The 21,427-nt window shown below is 39.4% G+C and overlaps 2 protein-coding genes across 3 annotated transcripts; one reads left to right on the forward strand and one right to left on the reverse strand.

Moving 5' to 3' along the window:
• Positions 1-253: 253 nt before the first annotated feature.
• ifi35 (interferon-induced protein 35) lies at positions 254-8,334 on the forward strand. Of its 2 annotated transcripts, XM_067570174.1 has the most exons (10): positions 254-349; positions 637-663; positions 947-1,018; positions 1,755-1,913; positions 3,565-3,681; positions 3,763-3,907; positions 5,463-5,572; positions 5,658-5,841; positions 6,485-6,591; positions 6,694-8,334. In XM_067570174.1, the coding sequence occupies exons 2-10, from the start codon at positions 649-651 to the stop codon at positions 6,904-6,906; spliced, it is 1,122 nt and encodes a 373-aa protein (XP_067426275.1). In that variant the 5' UTR covers positions 254-349; positions 637-648; the 3' UTR covers positions 6,907-8,334. The 2 variants fall into 2 exon arrangements, with proteins under 2 accessions (XP_067426275.1, XP_067426276.1); XM_067570175.1 differs by lacking the exons at positions 254-349; positions 637-663; positions 947-1,018; positions 1,755-1,913 and adding an exon at positions 3,305-3,428.
• Positions 8,211-21,391, reverse strand: bcat2 (branched chain amino-acid transaminase 2, mitochondrial). Its single transcript, XM_067570173.1, has 11 exons — positions 21,131-21,391; positions 18,510-18,581; positions 17,805-18,005; positions 17,557-17,667; positions 16,952-17,071; positions 16,703-16,866; positions 13,996-14,138; positions 13,182-13,267; positions 12,294-12,434; positions 12,046-12,120; positions 8,211-10,960 (listed from the first exon to the last, which is right to left on the reverse strand). The coding sequence occupies exons 1-11, from the start codon at positions 21,146-21,148 to the stop codon at positions 10,919-10,921; spliced, it is 1,173 nt and encodes a 390-aa protein (XP_067426274.1). The 5' UTR covers positions 21,149-21,391; the 3' UTR covers positions 8,211-10,918.
• Positions 21,392-21,427: the final 36 nt, after the last annotated feature.

Raw genomic sequence — 21,427 nt, forward strand, 5'->3', positions numbered from 1 at the left:
TGTAATTAACAGATCATCTATCTGAGCATTAACATGAGCGGAACAAATACATAATGAATGAACAATGAATGAAATAAATCGGATATTAAAGTCACACTTCAATACAAAACGACCTCCCTCCTTTTAGTCACGGCGCTTTGTTGTTTGTGCATTCTGATACGTATGAGAGCCAGTATGTCCTACAGCACCTGAAGGCAGCATCACAGGTGCGCTAGATGTTTAGCAGCAGCAGCAGCAGCAGCAGCAGCGCCCCCTGATGGAGGAAACGACCAATAATCTGCTTCCTGTTGACGAGAAAAAGAAACTGAAAGAATAAATGAGAAAACACAGCAAAGATCGTCGGTAGAAGGTGAGTTCAGCTGCTTTTTTAAAACAGAAAACAAATATTTCCACGTTTATTTTAAAACGACAACATAACGACAGTGTCGGTGTAACATTAATGTTTACAGCTTTCATACATTTGAGGGAATATTACATATACAGCATGTAAAAAGTTGAATCATTGTTCTGACGTCGGTTTGTTTATCTGAACGCAGAATCTTCACAAAAACAATCTTTTCTCTTTTTAGTTCACTGAGTTTATTTAATTGAAAGTTGTTTATGAGTGAAGTTTTAATATGTTGTCATTTATTTCAGGTCACTTTCACTATGTCTTCTGACGAGGTGAGACGTCATGTTCTTCTTCTTTGTCTTGTTAAATAAATAAAATATTTACATAAGATTTGATTTAATGTGTCTGTGATATTCCTGTTTTTGGCATCACTGAAACATTCTCACTAGATTTGTATTGTTATTGAATAACTGAAATACTTATAAGATGACTCATGTATTCTTATGTAAATGTCTGTTTAACTCACAGCTTCTCTGTATTATATAAGGTGGGAGAACAGAGTTGTTCTCTTCAGTTTCCCTCTTTGACAGACGCTTGTGTTCCTTTGTGTTTCAGGATTTCTCTCTGGTGACGGACCCGTCTAAGGAAACTTTAGAGGGAATCAAGGCTTTACTCTTCAACCAGAAGGTTAATCTTAACACATTCTTCACTGCAGTGTAGCTGCTACTGTGTTCAATTAAGATGAAACTTTACTAAAAGACAAAATCATTAGTGCAACCTTTTAATACACAGCAGACAGAGGATCTCCAGTTCAAACTAACATGAATAATAAAAAAGGAAACAACAAATCCAACACTGTCCATCACTTTAGTAACAACATATTTTGGTTCTTAACAAGCTTGAAATAACATTTTCTGCTTTAATTCATCTTCAGCCTGAACAAATACGACGTCTTATCTTTGAATATTTCACTCAGTATAAACATCATGAAGAGCTGGATCAAAATGAAGACTAGAAGAAGAATAAAACATTCTGACGCATGAAAATTAAAACTGAAAATATAATTTCAAGCTAACTAACTAACTTTTAAACTTTTCTTAATTTATGTTAAATTCAACCAGAGATGCTACAGTCTGCACAGATTACAGGATATACCTGAATTTATGGGAATGTGTATAAAAGGATGATTGTTTCTCCTTTTTTGCACTTAACCATTTTATTGTCATGATCAATATTTGTAATAATATAACAAGCTCAAAGATGAACTTTATGAAAACTTGAATACTAAAATGAAGAAAAGACACCAAATGTACATCATTTTGTATCATTTCTTGTAAACTAAGAGCAAAGGAAGATAGTAAACAGAAAAAAAAAAGTATGAAACTGAGACAAAGTTTCTCTATTTTTCTGTTATTTTCCACAGAAAATATATGAACAACACCTCGAGGAGCACAAGGAGCTGGCAGCCAGCCGAGATGACCGGCGCGATATGACGGAGAAGTTCAAGCAGCGTACAGTGAAACTGAGGGACCAAATCAAAAAGGACAAGCTGTCCTACAGCGAACGCATTGAGAATGAAAAAGTATGACTTCTTTTAATTTTAAGTCCTCAGCTGTATGTTTGAGTTTCACTGTGACACACTGAGGATGAACTCTTCAGTGATGTTGAAACTTTAAGTATTTATATTTTCATATATTCAGTGTTTTTAAATGGAGAATGAGTAGATGTCATTTTAAGAGGTAATTGAACTTTTTATGTGGAAATTCCACCTCAAATACAAATTATTTTTGGAAGCAGTGTTTTAAAATCTGCCTGAAGGATCTTTAAGTTGATCTGAATCAGTATTTGACCAGATGTACTGATATATTATAGAACAAAGCTGCACCTGAAACTCAAACTGCTGCAGCAGTGGATGAGTCGAACCTTTTGGCTTCATTCCAGGTGTTTATGGGAAAACACTTGCTGTGACATCACAGTTTGGGGCGTGGCCAGAAATGCTTCAGATGTTAAAGTATGAAGCAACAGAGAGAAATACAGAAGCGGTATCGATGTAGTGCACGACGTCTATGAACGATATTTATAAAGTAGTTTTAAGAACAATTAAAATGTCTTATGAGGCAAAATAAAAACAGACATAAAAAGAAAAGTGAAATAAAACCAAACCAAAACCCCAAAATATTCAGTTCACTAAAATAAAAGACAAAACATTTGTCACATTTTAGATCCTAAAACCACAAATGTTTGGATTTTTATCATGAAAAAACAACTTCTACAATAATACTGATGATCAGAACAGTTGCTGATTAATAGTCATTTAATTGATTAATGTAATGATTGCAGCTCTTAAACATTATACAGCATAAAACACAATACTATAAAAAGACCATCGCATCATCAAGTTCTTATTTTGAATATCAGCGTCTCTTTACTGCTACAAACACTACCAGCCAGGAGTTTTACAACGCCTCAATTTTTCCAGTTTTTATTGAAATTTACAGTTTAATCTGAAATTAAAGCATAGAACCAATAAACAATTGGAGATTTTAAAAATAAATAATTTAATCATTTCATTTAACAAATTTATCTGTTTTTTTAATATCTAATATAACAGCCAAACACAGCTGAGGCGTTCTTGCCACAATCTTGCAGAAGTTAAACGTGTTGCTTTGCTTCTGTCCAGTTTTTTCCCCAAACCAGCTCGATGAACGTTGTGCAGCCGTTCTTATGATTTGAAGCCTTCTGTCTTGTTCTTTTCTTCTAAGGTCGTATGTAGGTATGTTTTAGATCGTTATCTCAATGCAGGATCAAACCCCTGATCAGGATGCTGCGGTCACTCTGTGCAAGTCACCGACTCTGAATCCAGCAAACGACCATCACACTTCCTCCTCCGTGCTTTAACACAGACAGAGTTTGGGGTTTGGAAGTAATCAGCTAAAGTTTGGACACCTGCAGGAACTGTTTGCATCAATTTTCAAGGCTTTCAAGGCTTCTTTTGCTTCCATTGCTGCAGAAAAGCTATGATTTGTTACTTATTACTACCCTGAAAATGCCTTTTTTGGGTAGTTGCAGTTTACCTCTTATCTTTGTACCATTTAAGGTCGTTCACTGGACTTGAACTGCTGAAATATCTAAAAAACTGGAACATGTGTTGTGTTCTAAAAGTTTCGACCAGGGGTGTTCATTGATTTGTAGGTTGCATTTTTCCAGAATCTGAAACCTTTTCTGTCTTTCAGGCGAGGGTGAAGCTGCTCAATCAGGAGGAGAACGAGCTGCTGGAGGAGATCGAGAGAGTCAAGGCGGCTCTGAAGGACGAAAAGGCTGAAAACCTCCACCTGAAACAGCAGGCTGACGTACGTTTATCTCACCACACAAAGCGTCGTTTACATTCCTCTACGATGCGCCCAGTATAAACCTGCACCTTCTGATTTCAGGTGTTCATGGCCGTGCCGGAGAAGAAGGTCGTCTTTAAAGGAAAGACAGAGAAAGCGTCTGACTCACAACCGTTTGAGATGGACGCACACATAGTTTATCCCATGGACGGAGGAACGGCGCTGATTACGTTTGAGGAGGAAGTCGGTGAGTTTGTGTTTAAACAACATGTGGTTGCCAGAGTTGAGGAGTTTCAGTGCAGAATAAGGAATTAAAAGATTAGAAATATATAACAAAGCAAAACCACAGAAAGCTTTAAAAAATAATCAGCAGAATAAAAAAATAAGGAGCCGATGTGATTCAGCCAAGACGGGAGAGATGTTTGTGTTTTTATATCTTACATGTGGAGACGTTCAGTCACCAGACCTGCAACATTTCAGAATAAAGGAAACAACATGTATTAGAACATTTCTCTATGACACAAGTTACTGCCTCTTTCAACAGCAGAACTCACATCGTAAAACATTGGTTTGATTCTTTGATCCTAATGATAAAATAAACATCTTTTTTGCCATTGTAGACGTTTAATTACTAGATAAACAGATCAGAGATTATACATGTTGCTCTGCCTGTAAAGTCAGATTCAGCCACTAGGAGGCGCTGGAGCAAAAATGAGCTAAAGACCCCTCTCACTTTACCTGTAAATACTATAGACTGTATAGTAAGTACTTGAAATATACTTCACTGAACACAGTAAATGCAGTAAACCATCAGGTTCCAACCTTTTGGCTTGTGAACCGTCAAAAAAACTAATGTTTGCTTGCAGCCTCTAGTCACAGGTTGCATAACTTTCTTTCCTTCTTTTATTTGAGTAATTTTTTTAAGGTAAAATTATCCAGTAATTCACAGGAAAAAGGCAAACAATTAGAGGAAAATCAGAAGAATTTAACATAAATCAATGCAGCAGAAATATGTTTTATATGCTTCCCTGTCCTCTTTATCCTCTAGTGACCCATCAGATTAGTCTCGTGACCCATTAAGGGTTCCTGACCCCCAGGTTGGAGAACCACTGCAGTAGACTACTCATAGCAGCTTCATAATATTTTTCCTGTTGCTGTAGAAACCAACAGTTTCCTGTGTGCAGTAACAGTTTGTGTTACTTTCATGAACCATAGATTCATTATGAATGATGCAGCATGTTTGTACAATACAAACTAAAATAACACAGACTGAAGAACTAGAGTTTATTGTATTATTATTGTGTAACATTTCAGCTGATATTGCATATTTGCGGTGCAGGTTCTCTGCAGGTGATAACAGACTTGATCATGTGACCCTCACCAGTCTTTGATTTTCCCTTCATACACCAAATTTAGCAGCTGCAGCCAATCAGTGTTAGTTAGAGAGAAACAGGAAGTGAAGAGAGAAGTGACGAGGGCTCAGTTTGACATTTAATTACCTGTATGTGTGAATAAAGAAAAAAGGAAACTCAACTTTATGACCTTTCATTTAACTGGAAAAAGAAACTTCTGCACCCTCTGATCAACACACTGTGACCGTGACGGTGGCTTTTACACCAGAATCACCTACAAAACTCCTGAGCTGGACAGAGTTGTCACCATGGCAACACCAAAATGTGATCCTCGCACCCTAAGAAAAACCCAGAGCATATTCCCAAATAGTTTTTTAACTCATCAAACTGCCGCAAACCGTTTTTATGTACGTTTTATGATGCCTGTAACTCTGTTCCTTCTGTTTTCAGTGGCCAAGAAGGTCCTGAACATGAAGAAGCATCAAGTGGCTCTGGAAGGAGGCTGCAGCATCAGTGTGGAGGCCAGACCGATTCAGCTGATGCTGCCAACGCTGGTGGAGGTACAACAACGACACTGAAAGAGTCAAATCTGAATGTTTTTTTTTTTTTGAGTCGCGGTGTTAACTTCCTGTCGCTGTCTCTCAGATCGACTCTGAAGTTTGTCCTCAGCGCATTTTAATCTCCAACCTCCCCAAGATGGACACCGAGCCTCTGCTGAACAAGCTGGAGATCCACTTCTCCAAGTCGAAAAACGGAGGCGGAGAGGTGGACGAATGTGAAATGCTGGCTGACTCTGGGACTGTGGTCCTCACGTTCGTGGACAAACACAGTGAGCAAGTTTAATGTTCTTCAAGGCAGATTCATTTGGGAAGCAGTTATTCTGAATATGGTAGACTACAGCTCATCCTAAAGATAAAACATGCATCCACACATACAGATTCTTCTTTATATAATATTTGTGTGTCGTAGCGATGAGGCACACGCACTAAAATTATTCAAATCACAAATGATTGTCACTTAAAATTTGCAGATAAACTTGAGTCCTCTTGGTTGCTCATGTATGGGTTGCAATTATGGTGTTTCTTTTGATTAGTTAAAGGACAGATTCACAATTTTGTGATGGAAATTTTGTGATGAAGTGATGGAGGAGAGAATCCACAGTCCTTGTTTTGGGTAAAAATGTATTTCACGGTTTATCTGAAGATAATATGAAGCTTCAGCTGTCTACGTTAGTCAAATAAAGTGGATATCTTCCTAATTTACAGTATTTTTAGCATAAAATTCCGCTTCATGTTTCCTCAGACTGTTCAGCTGGAAGGATCATCGTAAAAATTGTGCATCTGTCCTTTAAATGTGTCACAATGAATGTGAGGGGAAATGATCTCCTGTTGCTAGTTGTAAATGTGGTGAAACAGGCACCAGGCTCTGTTTGGATCTGAATCCTGTCTGATGAAACTCCTTTCTACCATCAGTCGCCAAAGGTTTGACGGATACGGAGCACCACGATGTGAAGCTGCAACAGAAGAAGCACAGAGTGAGAGTGACGCCTTTCCTGAACGGAAAGATTAAAAACTTTAAGGTGAGCATCGATCAGAGCGAGAGGAAATGTTGGATTGTAATATTGTCTGATATTGTAATACCGCTCTTTTTTTGTCTGTGGCGTTTTCTCCCCTTTTTCCAGACCAAGATGTCGGTGTGTCCTCGCACGGTGCTGCTGACGGGAATCCCTGCCGTCATGGAGCAGGAGACCCTGCAGGATCTGCTGGAAATCCACTTCCAGAAAAGCGGCAACAGCGGCGGAGAGATCGAAGCCATCCTCTACAACCCGGTGGGTGAGCAGGTCTCGGCTCTGTTCCAGGGCGTCTCCCCGAGCAGAGAGGAGGACGGGCAGTAGATTCATCACCAAGGCTGATTTAGATCATCTGCCAAAGTGAAGACAGGATCCACTCTGCTGAAAATCTGATCTAGACATATATTCTTTTCACACCTTTGAAGGAACTCAGTAATCTAACACAAAGTCATAAAGCTCTTTCTTCTTTTAGGTTATTTTTTGGCACTGATAAAACTGCTGCTCATTATTAGACGAACAAAGCATCACCTGAGTGTTTCTGTCTAATATTTAAAACCATAAATGAATGGCAACAACAATGATGCAATAACTCCATCATCAAATCAACAAATGATGTGTGCGTTTACTTTGTGAATCCGGTTTCCTCTTGTGTCACATTAAAAGTAACTGACCTGCAACATGATTTGACTGTTTTAGCTCTGTGCCATCAAATGTATTGACTCCACGTGAATAAAGGTTTTTATTTGTTGAAATCTTGATTTGTGCAATATATATAAACGGTTTTAATTTAGAGGAAAACTGGAAAAGTCTTTCACAAAAATGCATTTAATATTTAAACAATGTTAATCGATGTTTTAGGGCTGCGACTACCAGTTATTTTCTCGATGAATCATTCGGTCAATAAAAAGTCAGAAAGGTGACATCTTAAGATTGTTTTGTTTTGTCTGAACTACAGTCCAAAAGCCAGATATTTGATTTGCAATCACATAAGACAAATAAAAACAGCTAAACTTCCCAGTTTAGAGGATTTCTGAACAGGTCTACTGGGCACATGGAGTCAGTCGGGGGACCTGAGGATTACAAGCTGAAAAGTCAGAGCACTTCGGTCATTTTAATATTGAGTATCTGCCATCCAAACCCAATATTTATGTTTTACTTCATATTACAGCTGCACAGCATACTGATGCTACAGTAGTATTTCATTAAAATGCAGTTTACATCAGTAAATACATTTTCTTCAAGCAGAGCCTTTCTGTGATGGTTTCCTACAGTATTGTAGATAGTCTGCTGCAGTATTTAATATAATATCTGTGCAGAGGAGGGTCAGTGTGAATCAGCTGTGGCAGAAAGCTTTTAAAATGATCTGATTTACCAGGAAAATGTTGCAGCCGTGATTTATCTGATTTATCCGTCTCCCAGTGTGGGGATCTTGCTCTTGTGTGGGATCAGTGGAGGGCCCATTGTCTCATAATCCACCCACGACTGGAACTGAATGTTTGGCATTTTTGCAAGATTAATTTGATGCCGATCGACTGATAGATATACAGCGCATTAGCACTGATGTGAATTAAAAGGCTTTAAAAGCTAAACAACTGAAGTACAAGTTAAATAATAAAGAAAGACACTCGTTGAACTCAAATCAGGTTTATTGTAAAAACATAAAGCTGAGTAAAAGTAACAGCACATTTAAAAAAAAAAAAAAGAAAAGAAAAGAAAAACTAAACATGACTTATAGAATCCAGCGATATCCCCTAGTGCACTAACTGGAAGAACAAAACAGCTGAAGATCCACAGAACAACAAGCTAACAGACTGAGGTCAGGCACTTAGACAGAAGAGAGGGACAGGTGAACAGTACGTGTGTGTAAAAATAAAAATACATTCATAGAGAGGAAAACCAGCGAGGGAAGGACAGGAAGCCGAAAATACAACAAACACTGGTGACAGTCAAGTACTTCGGTGACACAGTTAAGTACTTTGGAAGACGGTCTGCCTACTTTAACGTCTAGACGAGAAAGAAAAAAAATAATTTAAAAACCTAAAACCTAAAATAACAACACAACCTATGTGTTACCATATATTGTTATCATAATGATTACACACAAACCAGTGCAACCAGCACATCTAACAAGTCCTTCTCTTCTAATAGCGTGTAGGCCTTCTGTCATCCTACCATTTGTGCGTGCTAAAGTTCACGTAGACCTCACCGTTTTAATCTCAGTCTTTATAGTTTTTGTGCAGTCGTATTCGTACAAACATAAAAACCGTTCATGTTCCCTCTCTTAAAAAAAAACTGAGTCACACTCAGATACATACCTGACATTAACCAAGGTCAGTGCAAACTCCGGTGTCAAAGTGACGTGGCCCCGTGAAAACTACGGCAATTCTCTCTTAGTATCATTATGTACACAACAGTAACAAAACATGTCCTATGATGCGTTCACAGGTTTCCTATTCATGATCCGATTTCAACTACTCACATGTAACAGTTAAAAGTTTCAGAGAAAACACCACAGGTTGTTGCAAGTAGTACAGGTTATTGTTAGTATAAGTAGTTCCTGTAGAGAAATACTATTCAATTTCTTGATTAGAAATAGTACTTACAGTAAGCCAAGAAACTAACTATCCAATGTTAAGTCCTTTAAGGATTTTGCTGGCATTTTTCTATATTTTTCTTATTGTCAACAAATCTCATGTGCAGAGCCAAACCAACAATGAATTGATCTACTTCAAAGCATTGTGTGTGTATCCAAAGCCTGATATATCTTATTCCTCTGAGCTGTAGTCCTTTTATTGTCCAAAAACTATTAAAAACATGTCAATGAGCCACACCGCTGTACTGGTTGACATGTTACTTCATTCAAAGAGTTTGAGTATGTTAGTTTGTTTAGAAACGGCTCCAAAGACTAATAACAGCGATCCAGTTTTCAGTCTCCAGAGAGTAGTTCTGTGTAAAGCAGATGCCACTGAGCATGTGCAGGAACCTGGTTCCGCAGGGTCAAGCAGAGGTGTGCTTGGGGTTGTGGGCGTGTTTATTTGTGCTCTAGAACTTTACCGCTGTCTTTTTTTAAAACGAGTCAGGAAGCAGACAGCAAAGTCTATCACGTTATCGAACGAAGAGAAATGTCCTCCCCTTCTCCTGGTAACGCCTTTGTACTCCGTCATAGCAGAGTTTACAACTATGATCAGTCTGATCTCCGGCTGAAATTGGCCACCGCAGCCTTCAGCTGCAGTGACGTCGGGTTGCGTTTCTCCAAAAGTTGAATCTGGCTCAACTTTCCCGGCCACAGTCCGGTGCGGCAGCCGCACTACCCTTATTCAAATGAATGGGAGGACTGGCTTTACACAGAACTACTCTCCGGAGACTGAAAACGGGATCGCTGTTATTAGTCTTTGGAGCCGTTTCTAAACAAACTATACGCTTTATAATGAAGGAACATGTCACCCAGTGCAGCCGTATCTCTCACTGATGTGTTTTTAATCGTTTTTTGGACAACAACAGAGGTCTACGGCACAGAGGAATAAGATATATGAGACTTTGGAAACACACACAATACTCGCAAGGATGAGTTCACCGTTGGTTTGGCTCTGCACAAGATTTACTGACAGTAAGAAAAATACAGAAAATCACCAGACATATTCTTTAACACCAAATACGTAGCTGCTTTAGTATTGCAAATATTTCAGCTCCTATGCCTGAAATGTGTCAGTTTGTGCCTTTTTTTTTTTGTTAATGCCTGAATGCAATGTTGATGAAAATGAGATATTTGTGCTATTAACTATGAGCACTGTCCACAGGAAACACAAGGATTTAATCCGAGTGAATATTTGGACAAAAACTTGAATGGAGTGTAGCCTTTAAGCCGGATGACCCAATTAGACGCCTGTTGTAAAGATTTGAAAGCACTCTTGCTAGCAGAATAATAGATATCACTACCAGGCACTTCTCATCTTTATGTTTTTATCGTCTGGTCGCTTGCTTGTTTTCTTGTTCCTCAGTGAGACTGTTTTACTTGGCTTGTAGCAAGTAGCTCGAGGTTAAAGGTCATGTCAAGTCAGAACGTTGCATATCGTCGTGAATATTGCTCTCCAAAGCTACATTCAAACCACCAACCGTATTCTTATGAGAGCCCACGGAGTGAGGAACATCTGTAACAGTTGCTTGAGAAGACCGACAGAGAGAGAGGCGTCCGTCTCCTCGGGTTGGTAAGTAAGCAGGAGTGCATTAGTGGGTTGAGAGTGTGAGGTGGGGTGGGGGTGGGGGGGAGTCTGCTGGTCGTCCAAACTGGAATTAATTAACTAACTCTTGATACAATTGGCCTGTGCAAAATGGCCGCTTAAGCGACCAGTGGTGCCCATTCACTTTGTTTGCGTCCATACTGGTTGAAGGCAAGGGGAACAACAGCGACAAGGAAAGAGAGAAAAGAAAAATGTATCAAAAAGCAGTAAATGGTTATATTTGTTGGCTTTGTGAATATAAATGGTAACAATTCAAGCCCATCCTAAAAGCTTGAATTAAGAAGTGGAGCTGCAACAAATAAAATTCTGGTATTGCGAATGGTTACTTAAACAGAAAATTAATTTAACCTTCAAGTATATGGCTGACAATTATTTCTTATTGTCAACAAGAACCAAAAAAAGACAATGAATTTATCTACTTACAAGTATTGTGTGTGTATCCAAAGCCTGATATATCTTATTCCTCTGTGCTGTAGACCTTTTATTATCCAAAAAACTATTAAAAACACGTCGATGAGTCATACCGCTGCACTGGGTGATGTGTTCCTTGACCTCGAAGATTACGGTTAAGTTAGTTTGTTTAGAAACGTCTCCAAAGACTAATAACAGCGATCACTCTTTCAGTCTCTGGAGAGTAGTTCTGTGTAAGCCAGACACCACTGAGCATGTGCAGAAATGCTGCTATTTACAGAGCTTGGTTATCTTGTTGTGCTACGTATCACAACCTCTTGACTCTATGCTGAAGTTCTTTGAGGAGTTTGTAGAACATGTTACCCAGTGCAGCGATGTGGCAATGGGGCAACAACAGAGGTCTACGGCACAGAGGAATAAGATATATCAGGCTTTGGATACACACACAATACCTGTTAGTAGATCAGTTCATTGTTGGTTTGGCTCTGCACATGAGATTTGTTGACAATCAGAATCACCAGCCGTATACTTTAAGAAAGAGTTGCAAGTCTCAAAACTTTGCAAAGAGAAAACTGGGCTCATTAACATCAGATAGTCTCTTGCATGCTTTTGGTTTCCTTTGGTATAAAGATGTTTACTCTTTAACTAAAAAACCTGAGACATTTATCTGGACGTTGGACATTAAAATCTTTCAAAACAGTTCCCTTTTTCTACCACTTGGAACCGCCAACATGCAAGTTTGCCAAACGCAGCTTGAGGAACCATTTACATGTTGTGAAGTATTCAAAAACGACAAGTGAACATCTGCACTTACCTGAATATCAGTAAGCTCTTTGTGGAACCTCTTTGCCAGGTCTGGACCGTTCTGCATAGTAGGGATCTGGTACGTCTGAGAGAAAAGGGAGAAACAAACACATTACATTTGAGTCCTTTAGCAAAAAACTGAGTTGCACAAAGATCACATAACACATGAATAGGACAAAACCTAAACCAAACAACTGAATTCACCAAACAAAATGACTAAAGAACATGAGTTAAGATTCACAAAACGTCCCCTCCTACCTTTCCTTTGTAGAGGAGGCTGCCGACAGGACAGACGACGCAGGCGGTCCCTGCTCCAAACACCTCCAGGACCCTTCCGGCGTCCAGAGCCTCCAGCAGCTCCTTCATGTTCATCGTACGCTCCGTCACCTTGAACTCACCCTGGTAGAAATACAGAAAGCAATAAACATCAGAACGGGATCGAAGTTTAATGATTTACACTGAATGAGACGAAAGAACCTTTTAATAACACATAGAAGGAAATTTATTACCCGTTCATGGTCAAACCAGTAAAGGAACGATGGAAAACCAGAGAGGACAACATGGCCTTGAAAGATTCATTATTATATCACATTTTTTTCTTTTTTATTAGAATAATTTCTTATGTTTATATATAGTTTATAGGTGTATAACGTCCCCGGACAGCCAGTAATCTACTGCCTCTGGCAAAACAGAAAAAATGTAAGATTTGTCCATTTTTAATACTTTCTCTTTTGAGGAAACTAAATTTAATGCTTTTAAAGACTTTTCAAGACCTGCAGATAGCCTGTATTATCTATCTATCTGGATAAGTTTTCATATAACATGTAGAGCTTAACCCAACTCTAATAAATTAAATCATATTTGTGACATTTATGGTACTCAAAGTGCCAAATCATTTGAAGAACTCAACACTTTAGATCATCTCATCTGCTCACAATACCTGGTTTTATGTTGACATATGACGTGTTTCTCACACGTAATCTGCTAAACTAAATATCCGAGGAGCATAGTGAGAGAAATCTGGATACAAGAATTGATAAAGCAAGAAAAAGCCTCCTCTACTTAAATGAATTGCTCTTTTTTCTTCATTTTTTTAATACTATTTGCATCTAAACATGTGTTTGTTCTCGTCTCTGGTCGTCTTACCCAGATTCTAGCGAGGTCCAGCAGAGACTGTCTGGTGACTCCTGGAAGAATGATGCCATCCAGAGGAGGGGTCACCAACTCTCTCTCTGCACACACACACACACACACACACACACACACACACACACACACACACCATGTAAAAAGCCTTATCCTTGTTAAATGGACAGGTTTCAAGTGTTCTACAAAAACACAGTACTCAGTTGGTTTAAATGATTTGTTCACAGTTTTTCAAGTCTGTCTTAAAACAAAACTGATTTTGCTCGCTGTGATTATTCCTCATGTTCACACCAGACATCAGAAGATCCCTTCCTAATGCATTTTCAATGACAGTGAATGGGGTTCAAAATCCACAGTCCTCATTTCACGCAAAAAGATCATCTGAAGCTCCAAATTAGTCAAATCAAATGGATATCTTCCAGTGTTTCCATCTTTTTAGTAGAAAAGTTTCCCTCTTTTTGTCACTATATTTCCTCTGCAGCTGAACAGGGAAACACAAAGAGGGAATTTTATGCTAAAAAGACAAAGTAAATTTGGAAGATGTCCTCTTAATTTGACTTTGAATCCTCATATAAGCTTCAGATACACTTTTGTGGATTTTGTCCACCATCACTTACATTGAAAATACATTAATGGCCAGTTTAAACAATAGGAATGATTACAGAAAGCAAAACCAGTTTCAGTTAACACATGGGCACCTGACTATTGTTTTAAGACAGACTGTTTTAAGAACCTACCCTTTAATATGTAGACAGAAAACCAGTAAATTCTCAGAAAAACTGTCAAGAAAACGTTATACAGAAAAGAGTCTGACCTCCTTCCTTATTGGTCCAGTAGATGAAGAGGTTCATGGTGCCGACCTCAGTGATCTCCTCCTGTTCTCCGTACAGCCACAGGACCTGCTGACACCCCCTCTTCACCGCCTCGTTCTGCACCGCTATCGTAGGGCCGTAGTTACTATAGAGAGAGGGAACGAAGACGGTTAAAATAAACTAGAGATAAACAGAGACGTGTAGAGAGCGGCTGGGCAGAGAGGAGAAAAAGGACGAATGGGTGAAAAATAGATGTCAGGTTGCTTTGATTTTTAGCCATGTTTCAATATACAGTGTTTTCTCTAACAGATTTTCGGTTTTACACAGTGATTTCCAAAAAGATCCTGGAAGAACTGTACTTCCAAATGTACTTCCTTGGGCAAATAAAAAGGGGCATTTCTGTTCAGAGCCGTAATTTTTCAAATGAAATGAAATGTTGAACTCTTGCCAAGAAATCCGATTACATCTTGAGAAACATGCAGCACAACTGTGAATTCTGGACACAGTACATCCATGTGACTGCAAGGATTTCAACACACAAAGAACAATGCATTTCACAGTCGAGACTCAACAGTTGAATCATACTTAGCTTGAGAAATGTGTCGGTTTTTTCCTCGCATCACAAAGTTTAAGCTGCGCTAATTGATTTTAAGCCACTAAGTTTGTAAAGAGACAGCTCTGACGTATAGGCTCTCTGTTACGTTAATATAGCAAAAAAAAAAAAGTCACAGAGCAACAAGAGCATCTCAGTGGAGTGATAGAAGTCCAATATTCACTCTCCTTTTATCTCCGGTTTGGTCTCCACCTGCTCCTATAACTGATTTTTTTGGCAAACAGTTGCTTATTTCCACATCCAGCAGTTACGGAGCAACATTATCATTCATTTAGAGTCGTGTTTCTGTCCACCTGGTGAATGTAAGTCCAATATTCACTCTCTTTTGGCTCCGTTTTTGTTCTCCACCAGCTCCTGAGGGAAATATCCGGCTCTTTAGCTGCTAAACAAACAAATCTACAACACAATAAAGTCTGCCAACAGTAAATACTTTCTAAATCTACTGTATCTTGATCACAATTCCTAAAAAAACTTAACAAATTCACCTTAAATTAGTTATGCACAGTAATTAATTATGTTATTAAATGTTAGCTAATATACAGTTATCAGATTTTTTTTAAAGGACCAGTGTGTAGGATTTAGTGCCATCTAGCGGTGAGGTTGCAGATTGCAACAAACTGAATAACCCTCCCTTCCCCTCCCAAGTGTGTAGGAGAACCTACTGCGAAACTTGCAAAAATTGCAAAACTCCTGGAGCCAGTGTTTGGTTTGTTCTACGGTAGAAACATGGCGGCCTCCATGGAAGAGGACCCGCTCCCTCTGTAGATATAAAAGGCTCAGTCTAAGCTAATGAAAACACAAGGATTCTTATATTCAGGTGATTATACACTAATTAAAACATGCGTATGAATATTATATTCCATTTCCAAGTCTGTTCTGTTAGATGCCACTAAATTCTACACACTGCACCTTTAAGTGTCAAATCTTTGCCAAAATATTTGGCTCAAAAATCCTGCATCTATCAGCCTAAATCTACTTTCTTCACAAGCTAATCACCAGCTTTGTCTGTTACTGGTGCCGGGCAGGTGGTGTACTGAGGGTTTATCAGAGCTTGTTTGCTGAAAACAGGGTTGATGACAGAACTGAGACTGAATGTACTGTAATACCAAAAAAAACAACTAAAAAGCTCTTTATATGTACATAAGTGACTGCCCTGAAATATCTCCCGACTACCCTGGGGTCCCATGTCTACTGGTGCTATATCAGGCCTGATAGCTGAAGTGTATCCTCGACGTTTGATGGGACGAGAGCAGATTTTGTTGGCTTAGCGAGTCGAGTGGGTTGTTCCAGCGGTGTTATGTAATCACAGTGTAGCTGAGCAGGTGCTTCTTACTGTGGGATACCAGAGTCATGTGAGAGCAGGCCTGTGATTAGAGGCTCAGTGGAATGAGTGGAGATTATAGGAACACTGACAGTATCTGTTGTGAAAATCAGTGGACGGATTCAGTACTTTCAGACAGTAAAGGATTCTTTTCCAGCAGGAGGAAAACAGTCTCCCGCTGGCTGTGAAGTTCATAAAGTTTTCTGGTGATTTTCCACATACCGTCATTCCTTTGGGTGTTTTTAATCTGTAGCACTTTGTCTCTTTGTCCCGTCATAGCAGGAAAAGCACACATATAATAACATTAATGCTCCATTTTATGAATCCACCTGCAAGCCGAACTGGTCGTATCAGTGATCCTCAGCATTTCAACCTCTGTGGTTATAAATAGGCGGCTGTGACGAGACAAAATGTCTCTCTTGAACCGGGTCTCTTGTTCTGCTGTCTCTGTTTTGGCACTGATTGGACCATGATGTTAGCCTGCTCTGTGGCAACCCTCCACAGCAACGTGGAAAATCCAAATAGTTGTACTTTGTCCAGATCCACCACTGAATGAAAACACAGCTGCGGTGTAAAGCTCTTTACCCAGATAAGGCTTTCATTTTTTTACTGGTGCATTCCTTGTGATATTTTAATTGTGCAAACCAATAAAAAAAACAACTATAAACATGAATTTATATTTATCTCTTCTTCTTCTTTCAAAGAGAAACCGCATGTGTATCGGTTTCTGTATTGTGCAGCTCTACTGGAGCAGAAAGAGCAAAGCCCAACTCACCCTCCCATCTTATAAGCCCCGACGCCTCCTTTCCAAGCCCTGACGAACGAAGGGTCCGCCAGCAGAGAAACAGGGTTGAAGGACCCCGTGGCAAAGTAGGGTCCCACTGGGCCGATGATGACAAAGATCATAGCTCTTCCTGGCCGAGACACGCCGAGGGACGGCTGGAGGACGAGGAGGAGGGAGAAGACGGTTAATTAGGAGCAAGGATTCATGTACTGCCTTTCATTTAATGATGCTAAAGCTCACCTCAATTCCTATGAAGGTGGGTCTGATGTAGAGGCTGGCGTCCTGGGAATAGGGAACCCACTCCTGGTCCACCTCCACCAGCTTCCTGATGCACTCCAGCAGTTCACCTTTGTCAAACAGCTATGAGGAAGACGAGGAGAGTAACTGTCAGGTTGTGGTTTTGTCTTCACAACTCTGTTTCCTTCCTGCTTCACTCTCTTTATGTTTTACTTTGGGAAGAAATACAGTTTGTGGTGCTGTGGTGTGAAATATGATATGCTTTTTTTTTAATCTACATGAAATTAACCAAATAATCATAATGGGGTGCTGTGCCTTGAAGAACTGGTATAGTGCCTAAGGCAACATTTCCCCTCTACAAATCATATCAAGTAAAACAGTAAGTACGCAAACTTACAGCAAGCTGTTGCCTCTGGGTAATGTGCAATCATCCACAAAACATCTTTATTCATTAACAATTGTGAAACATTAAATATTTTACAACATGAAAGGAGAAAAATAAAGATACAAAGTCCTGATTACGACATAAGTACAGTACACCAGCCTGCATGAAAGGCCCGAATCTAGCATGAACCCCCTCTGGGGACCAGGTGTGGTTACGAACTTACAGGAAGGCAGCTTCTGTCCGCGCTCCGATGCATCCTCTCCATGTTCAGCATGGGTCTGAACAGACGGATGTGGTTGTCGACTCCACGAAACGCCTTCATGCCTTCAAACAGCTGGAGGGAAAGACAGACGAGACGGGATGAACTGTGAGGTTTCTATCAGACATCAGTCGTCTCTAACTGTTACCATGGAGGTTCCTCCTTGACAACAGCAAACAGGACTGTGTGCATGTCTGCTCTCCTCCTCTCACCTCTATGGAGTAGTGCAGGGCAGAGCTGGCAGGGTGCAGCGACAGGTTCTGGAAAGGCATGATCCGAGGTGCCTCCCAGCCGTCCTTCTCCGACCAGTTGATGGTCAACATGTGGTCGGAGAAGTGTTTGCCGAACACCAAGGTGGAAGGGTCGGGCCTCGGCTTGCATGCCGCGTTGCGTTCAACGCTGAGATCTGCTGCCTGAGACGGAGACGGGACGGGACGAGCGAGCCGGGCGGAGACAAGGAAGTAGACGAGACAAAAGCAGAGCAGGCGACGGACAGAGTGATTGTTTTTGAATCGTCGTCATTGACAGAGCATGCTTTTAAAAAAAAGGACAGTTGAGTGTTATGCATAGAGTCAGTCGAAATGCTGACTTATCTGCTCAATTAGATTGATCAAGTTCAATTAAACTGAATTAAATAATTACAACAGGCAGACAATGAGGGGAAAGACAGAGGGGGAAAAGGAAACTTATAAATTCTGAGAAACTTAAATGTTGAGAAACATGTGCTTCTTTTGAAAAATGTCACTTCCTTTTTCCAATAAACCATCTGTGAATACCTGGCAACAAGTGACAAAATCATAGTCATCATAGGAATGTACAGTCAAGACCAGACCGGTGCAAAATAGTTTAAGTCAAGCTGGGCAGAGATGACACAGGCCTTACCTGCTGAGCTGGAGAAAGAATGTTTTCTTTATTACCTTAAAGGAGCTGGCGAAGCGCTGTGAACCAAAGCAAAAGGGAAGGGCCTGAACAAATCGTCCATGGAGTGCCTGCAAACGAAACATGACAACGTTCTTTGTGAGACTGTACATTGACTGCGGCGGTTGTACATATATATACAGTGTTATCATAAGGGTAAAGGATTTACCAGGCAATGTATTTACTCTATCTATTATTCCAGGTGGCAGTAGGCGGGGGCAACATGTCTGACATTGTGTCTCTGTGGGTGTGTGTGACTCGACACCAATCATTATGCGTGCAGTTTCACAGTATGTAGCTGCAGGAGACAGCCGCAGCTATGTGCCGTCCTGTAAATAGAATCAGGCAGCCATGCAGGCAACTCTGCAAAGTGAGGTATGCAAGGTGAGAAACTAGTTTGCTTTGATTGCATGTAGATAGGGCTGCGACTAACCATTTATTTCATTAATTTCCCCATTAATCATACAGTCATTTGGTCTGTAAAGTGTCAGAAAATGGTGAAAAATGCTGATCAGTGTTTCCTAAAGCCCACAACTGAACCTTAAAATGTCTTGTTTTGTCCCGAACAACAGTCCAAAACTCAAAGATATTCAGTTTACTGTCATTAGAGGACTAAAAAAAAACAGAAAATATTCACATTTAAGAAGCAGGAACCAGATAATTTTACTATTTTTTCCTCAAAAATGTCTCTAAATTATGAATCACTTGAATGAGAAAGTTTGTTCAAGTTTCTGGCTGGTGCTGTAGGTGACAAAAAGCTACAAATATGCATAAAAACAGCATTTTCCTCAACTGAAAAACAAGGGAAATAAAACGTCCGTTCTTATAGGTAGAACACATATTACACAGATACCAACTATAGTGGTTGCTATGGGAAAAATAAGATATAATACAACATGCTCACCTCAGAATAATAACACAGAGTGCTGAATCCTTAAAATAGTGAAAATTAATTAAAAAAAAAGGCTTTTAATTGCTACAATTAAAAATAAGTAAATTGTAAGTTTTAATTGTTGCAATTAAAAATAAGTAAACTAGGTGTGCTGTCTTAGCATTTTTTTTAATGGGAAAAGTAAACCACAAGATGCACAACATGCCAACTAGGCCGAGAATCTGATATGTCTGATATGTCGCCACTTGTTTTACTGGCTTTCTAGTTAAAGATATTCTGTTTGACTGTTTAATGCCACTATTGTTTGTTCCTGTCATGAGATAATAGTGGCAACAACTGATATCATAATAGTGGTTCCTCATCTCTGCAACTAGCTTTCAATTTTACTATCCTGGATGACAAAACAAAGCGTATCTAGGAAGCTGAAACCAGCTACTGTTTTGGAATTTTTGCAAGTAAGTACAGACTTAAGCCTGGTGGATTATTGATTAACTATTATGGATAAATCATATATTAAACACACTGTACTTTTGGTAATCCATTAATTCATCTTTTAATCTGCAAAAAATGAGTCAGTAAACATTGACAATACGGTGCTTGAGTTGTGCTTGTGCAAATATCTTATGTGCATGTCAAATGTTCATCAGCATAAATAGTTGTGCATGTCAGACAGGCAGCAAACCTGTTGCACTTGGTGATTCCTGCAAAAAAAAAAAAAAAAAAAAAAAAAAAGTTGCACAGCGACTCAGCTGCAGGAGTCCATTTGTGCACTATTGAGAACGGATGATGCAAGTTTTGTTGTCACTGCGATCATGTGCATATATACATCTATGTCCTGATGTGATATGCATTTGCAAAACTGATGTATGACATTCATCCTTTCTTTTAAAAAAAATATGCATCAACAATCTGCAATTAGTAAACTTGAAACTTTTAAAGTAGCAGTTAGCATCTTGCCCCCCCCACATCAGACTGTGAATCAGCAACAAAGCAGCAAATCCATTACAAACACGTAATATGGCGTAACATGGTAATTACACACGTATAAACGGTATACATGGTACATACTGTACCTATTAAGCCACCCGAAAAAAATGCAAGCTACTAGTCTCTTGTACGGAGAAAATCAACCAAACTCCGTTTAAAAATCGAACAATTCAATAAACTCTTCGTTATTGCAGAGTTTACACAAACTGCACAAAAGCGGACTCACAACTGCAGTATTTACGTTTAATTTTCTTCAATTCGGCAAACTAATGTTGAAAAACATACAACACAGAAAAAACATGTTTACGTCTCTACTCTCCACCAGACACCGCGGGAGGAGCTGCGCGCTGTAACGTTAGGTAACTATTCAAATATGAAATTATATTAAATATACTCAAAAAATATCGAGTTTTGCATCAGCCGAATTTTAGATAAAAGCTCTAAGATTCACAGAAAGCCTTCAGTTGGGTTTTTCCTGGTGTAAATTTTTTGCTGATACGCAAGACAAATATGACTTTACATTTTTCAGATCGGGGTTTGGTTTAAGCTCCTTCACACGTCTCCCTGCATCGTTTGTCTTCCTCGGTGCCGGCGGGACAAACCGGCCGGTTTTAAACGCTTCTTATCTTTCTCTGTCATTAACCGCTGACGTATCGCTAATTTAAGTCAATCATTTACCCAGAAAGTCAATGAAACAGATAATAAACAGCACACACATACACATCTCTGAATGGGACTCACCGATCGGAGGGCTGCCATCTCCGCTACGTAACGCTGATAAGCGAGGTTATTTGTTCGTGTGGAAACAAACACTCAAAGTCAACTTGAGTTCCGCTTTGAAATTCGAGACTCTGCTCAGCTGAGATGAAGCCAGAAACCCCCCCAAATATGAAATGTCATTCAGGTAATAAAGTCCTTAAACAGAAACACTAATTTGTGTTTTAAACAGTTTGTGTTAGAAATATTTTTAATTACTTCTCGGTTAATAATTTAACATCACCCGGACTATTCTTATGAACAACTTCAGAGAAAAAAAGG

This window comes from Thunnus thynnus, chromosome 17, assembly GCF_963924715.1.
Source record: "Thunnus thynnus chromosome 17, fThuThy2.1, whole genome shotgun sequence".
NCBI lineage: Eukaryota > Metazoa > Chordata > Actinopteri > Scombriformes > Scombridae > Thunnus > Thunnus thynnus.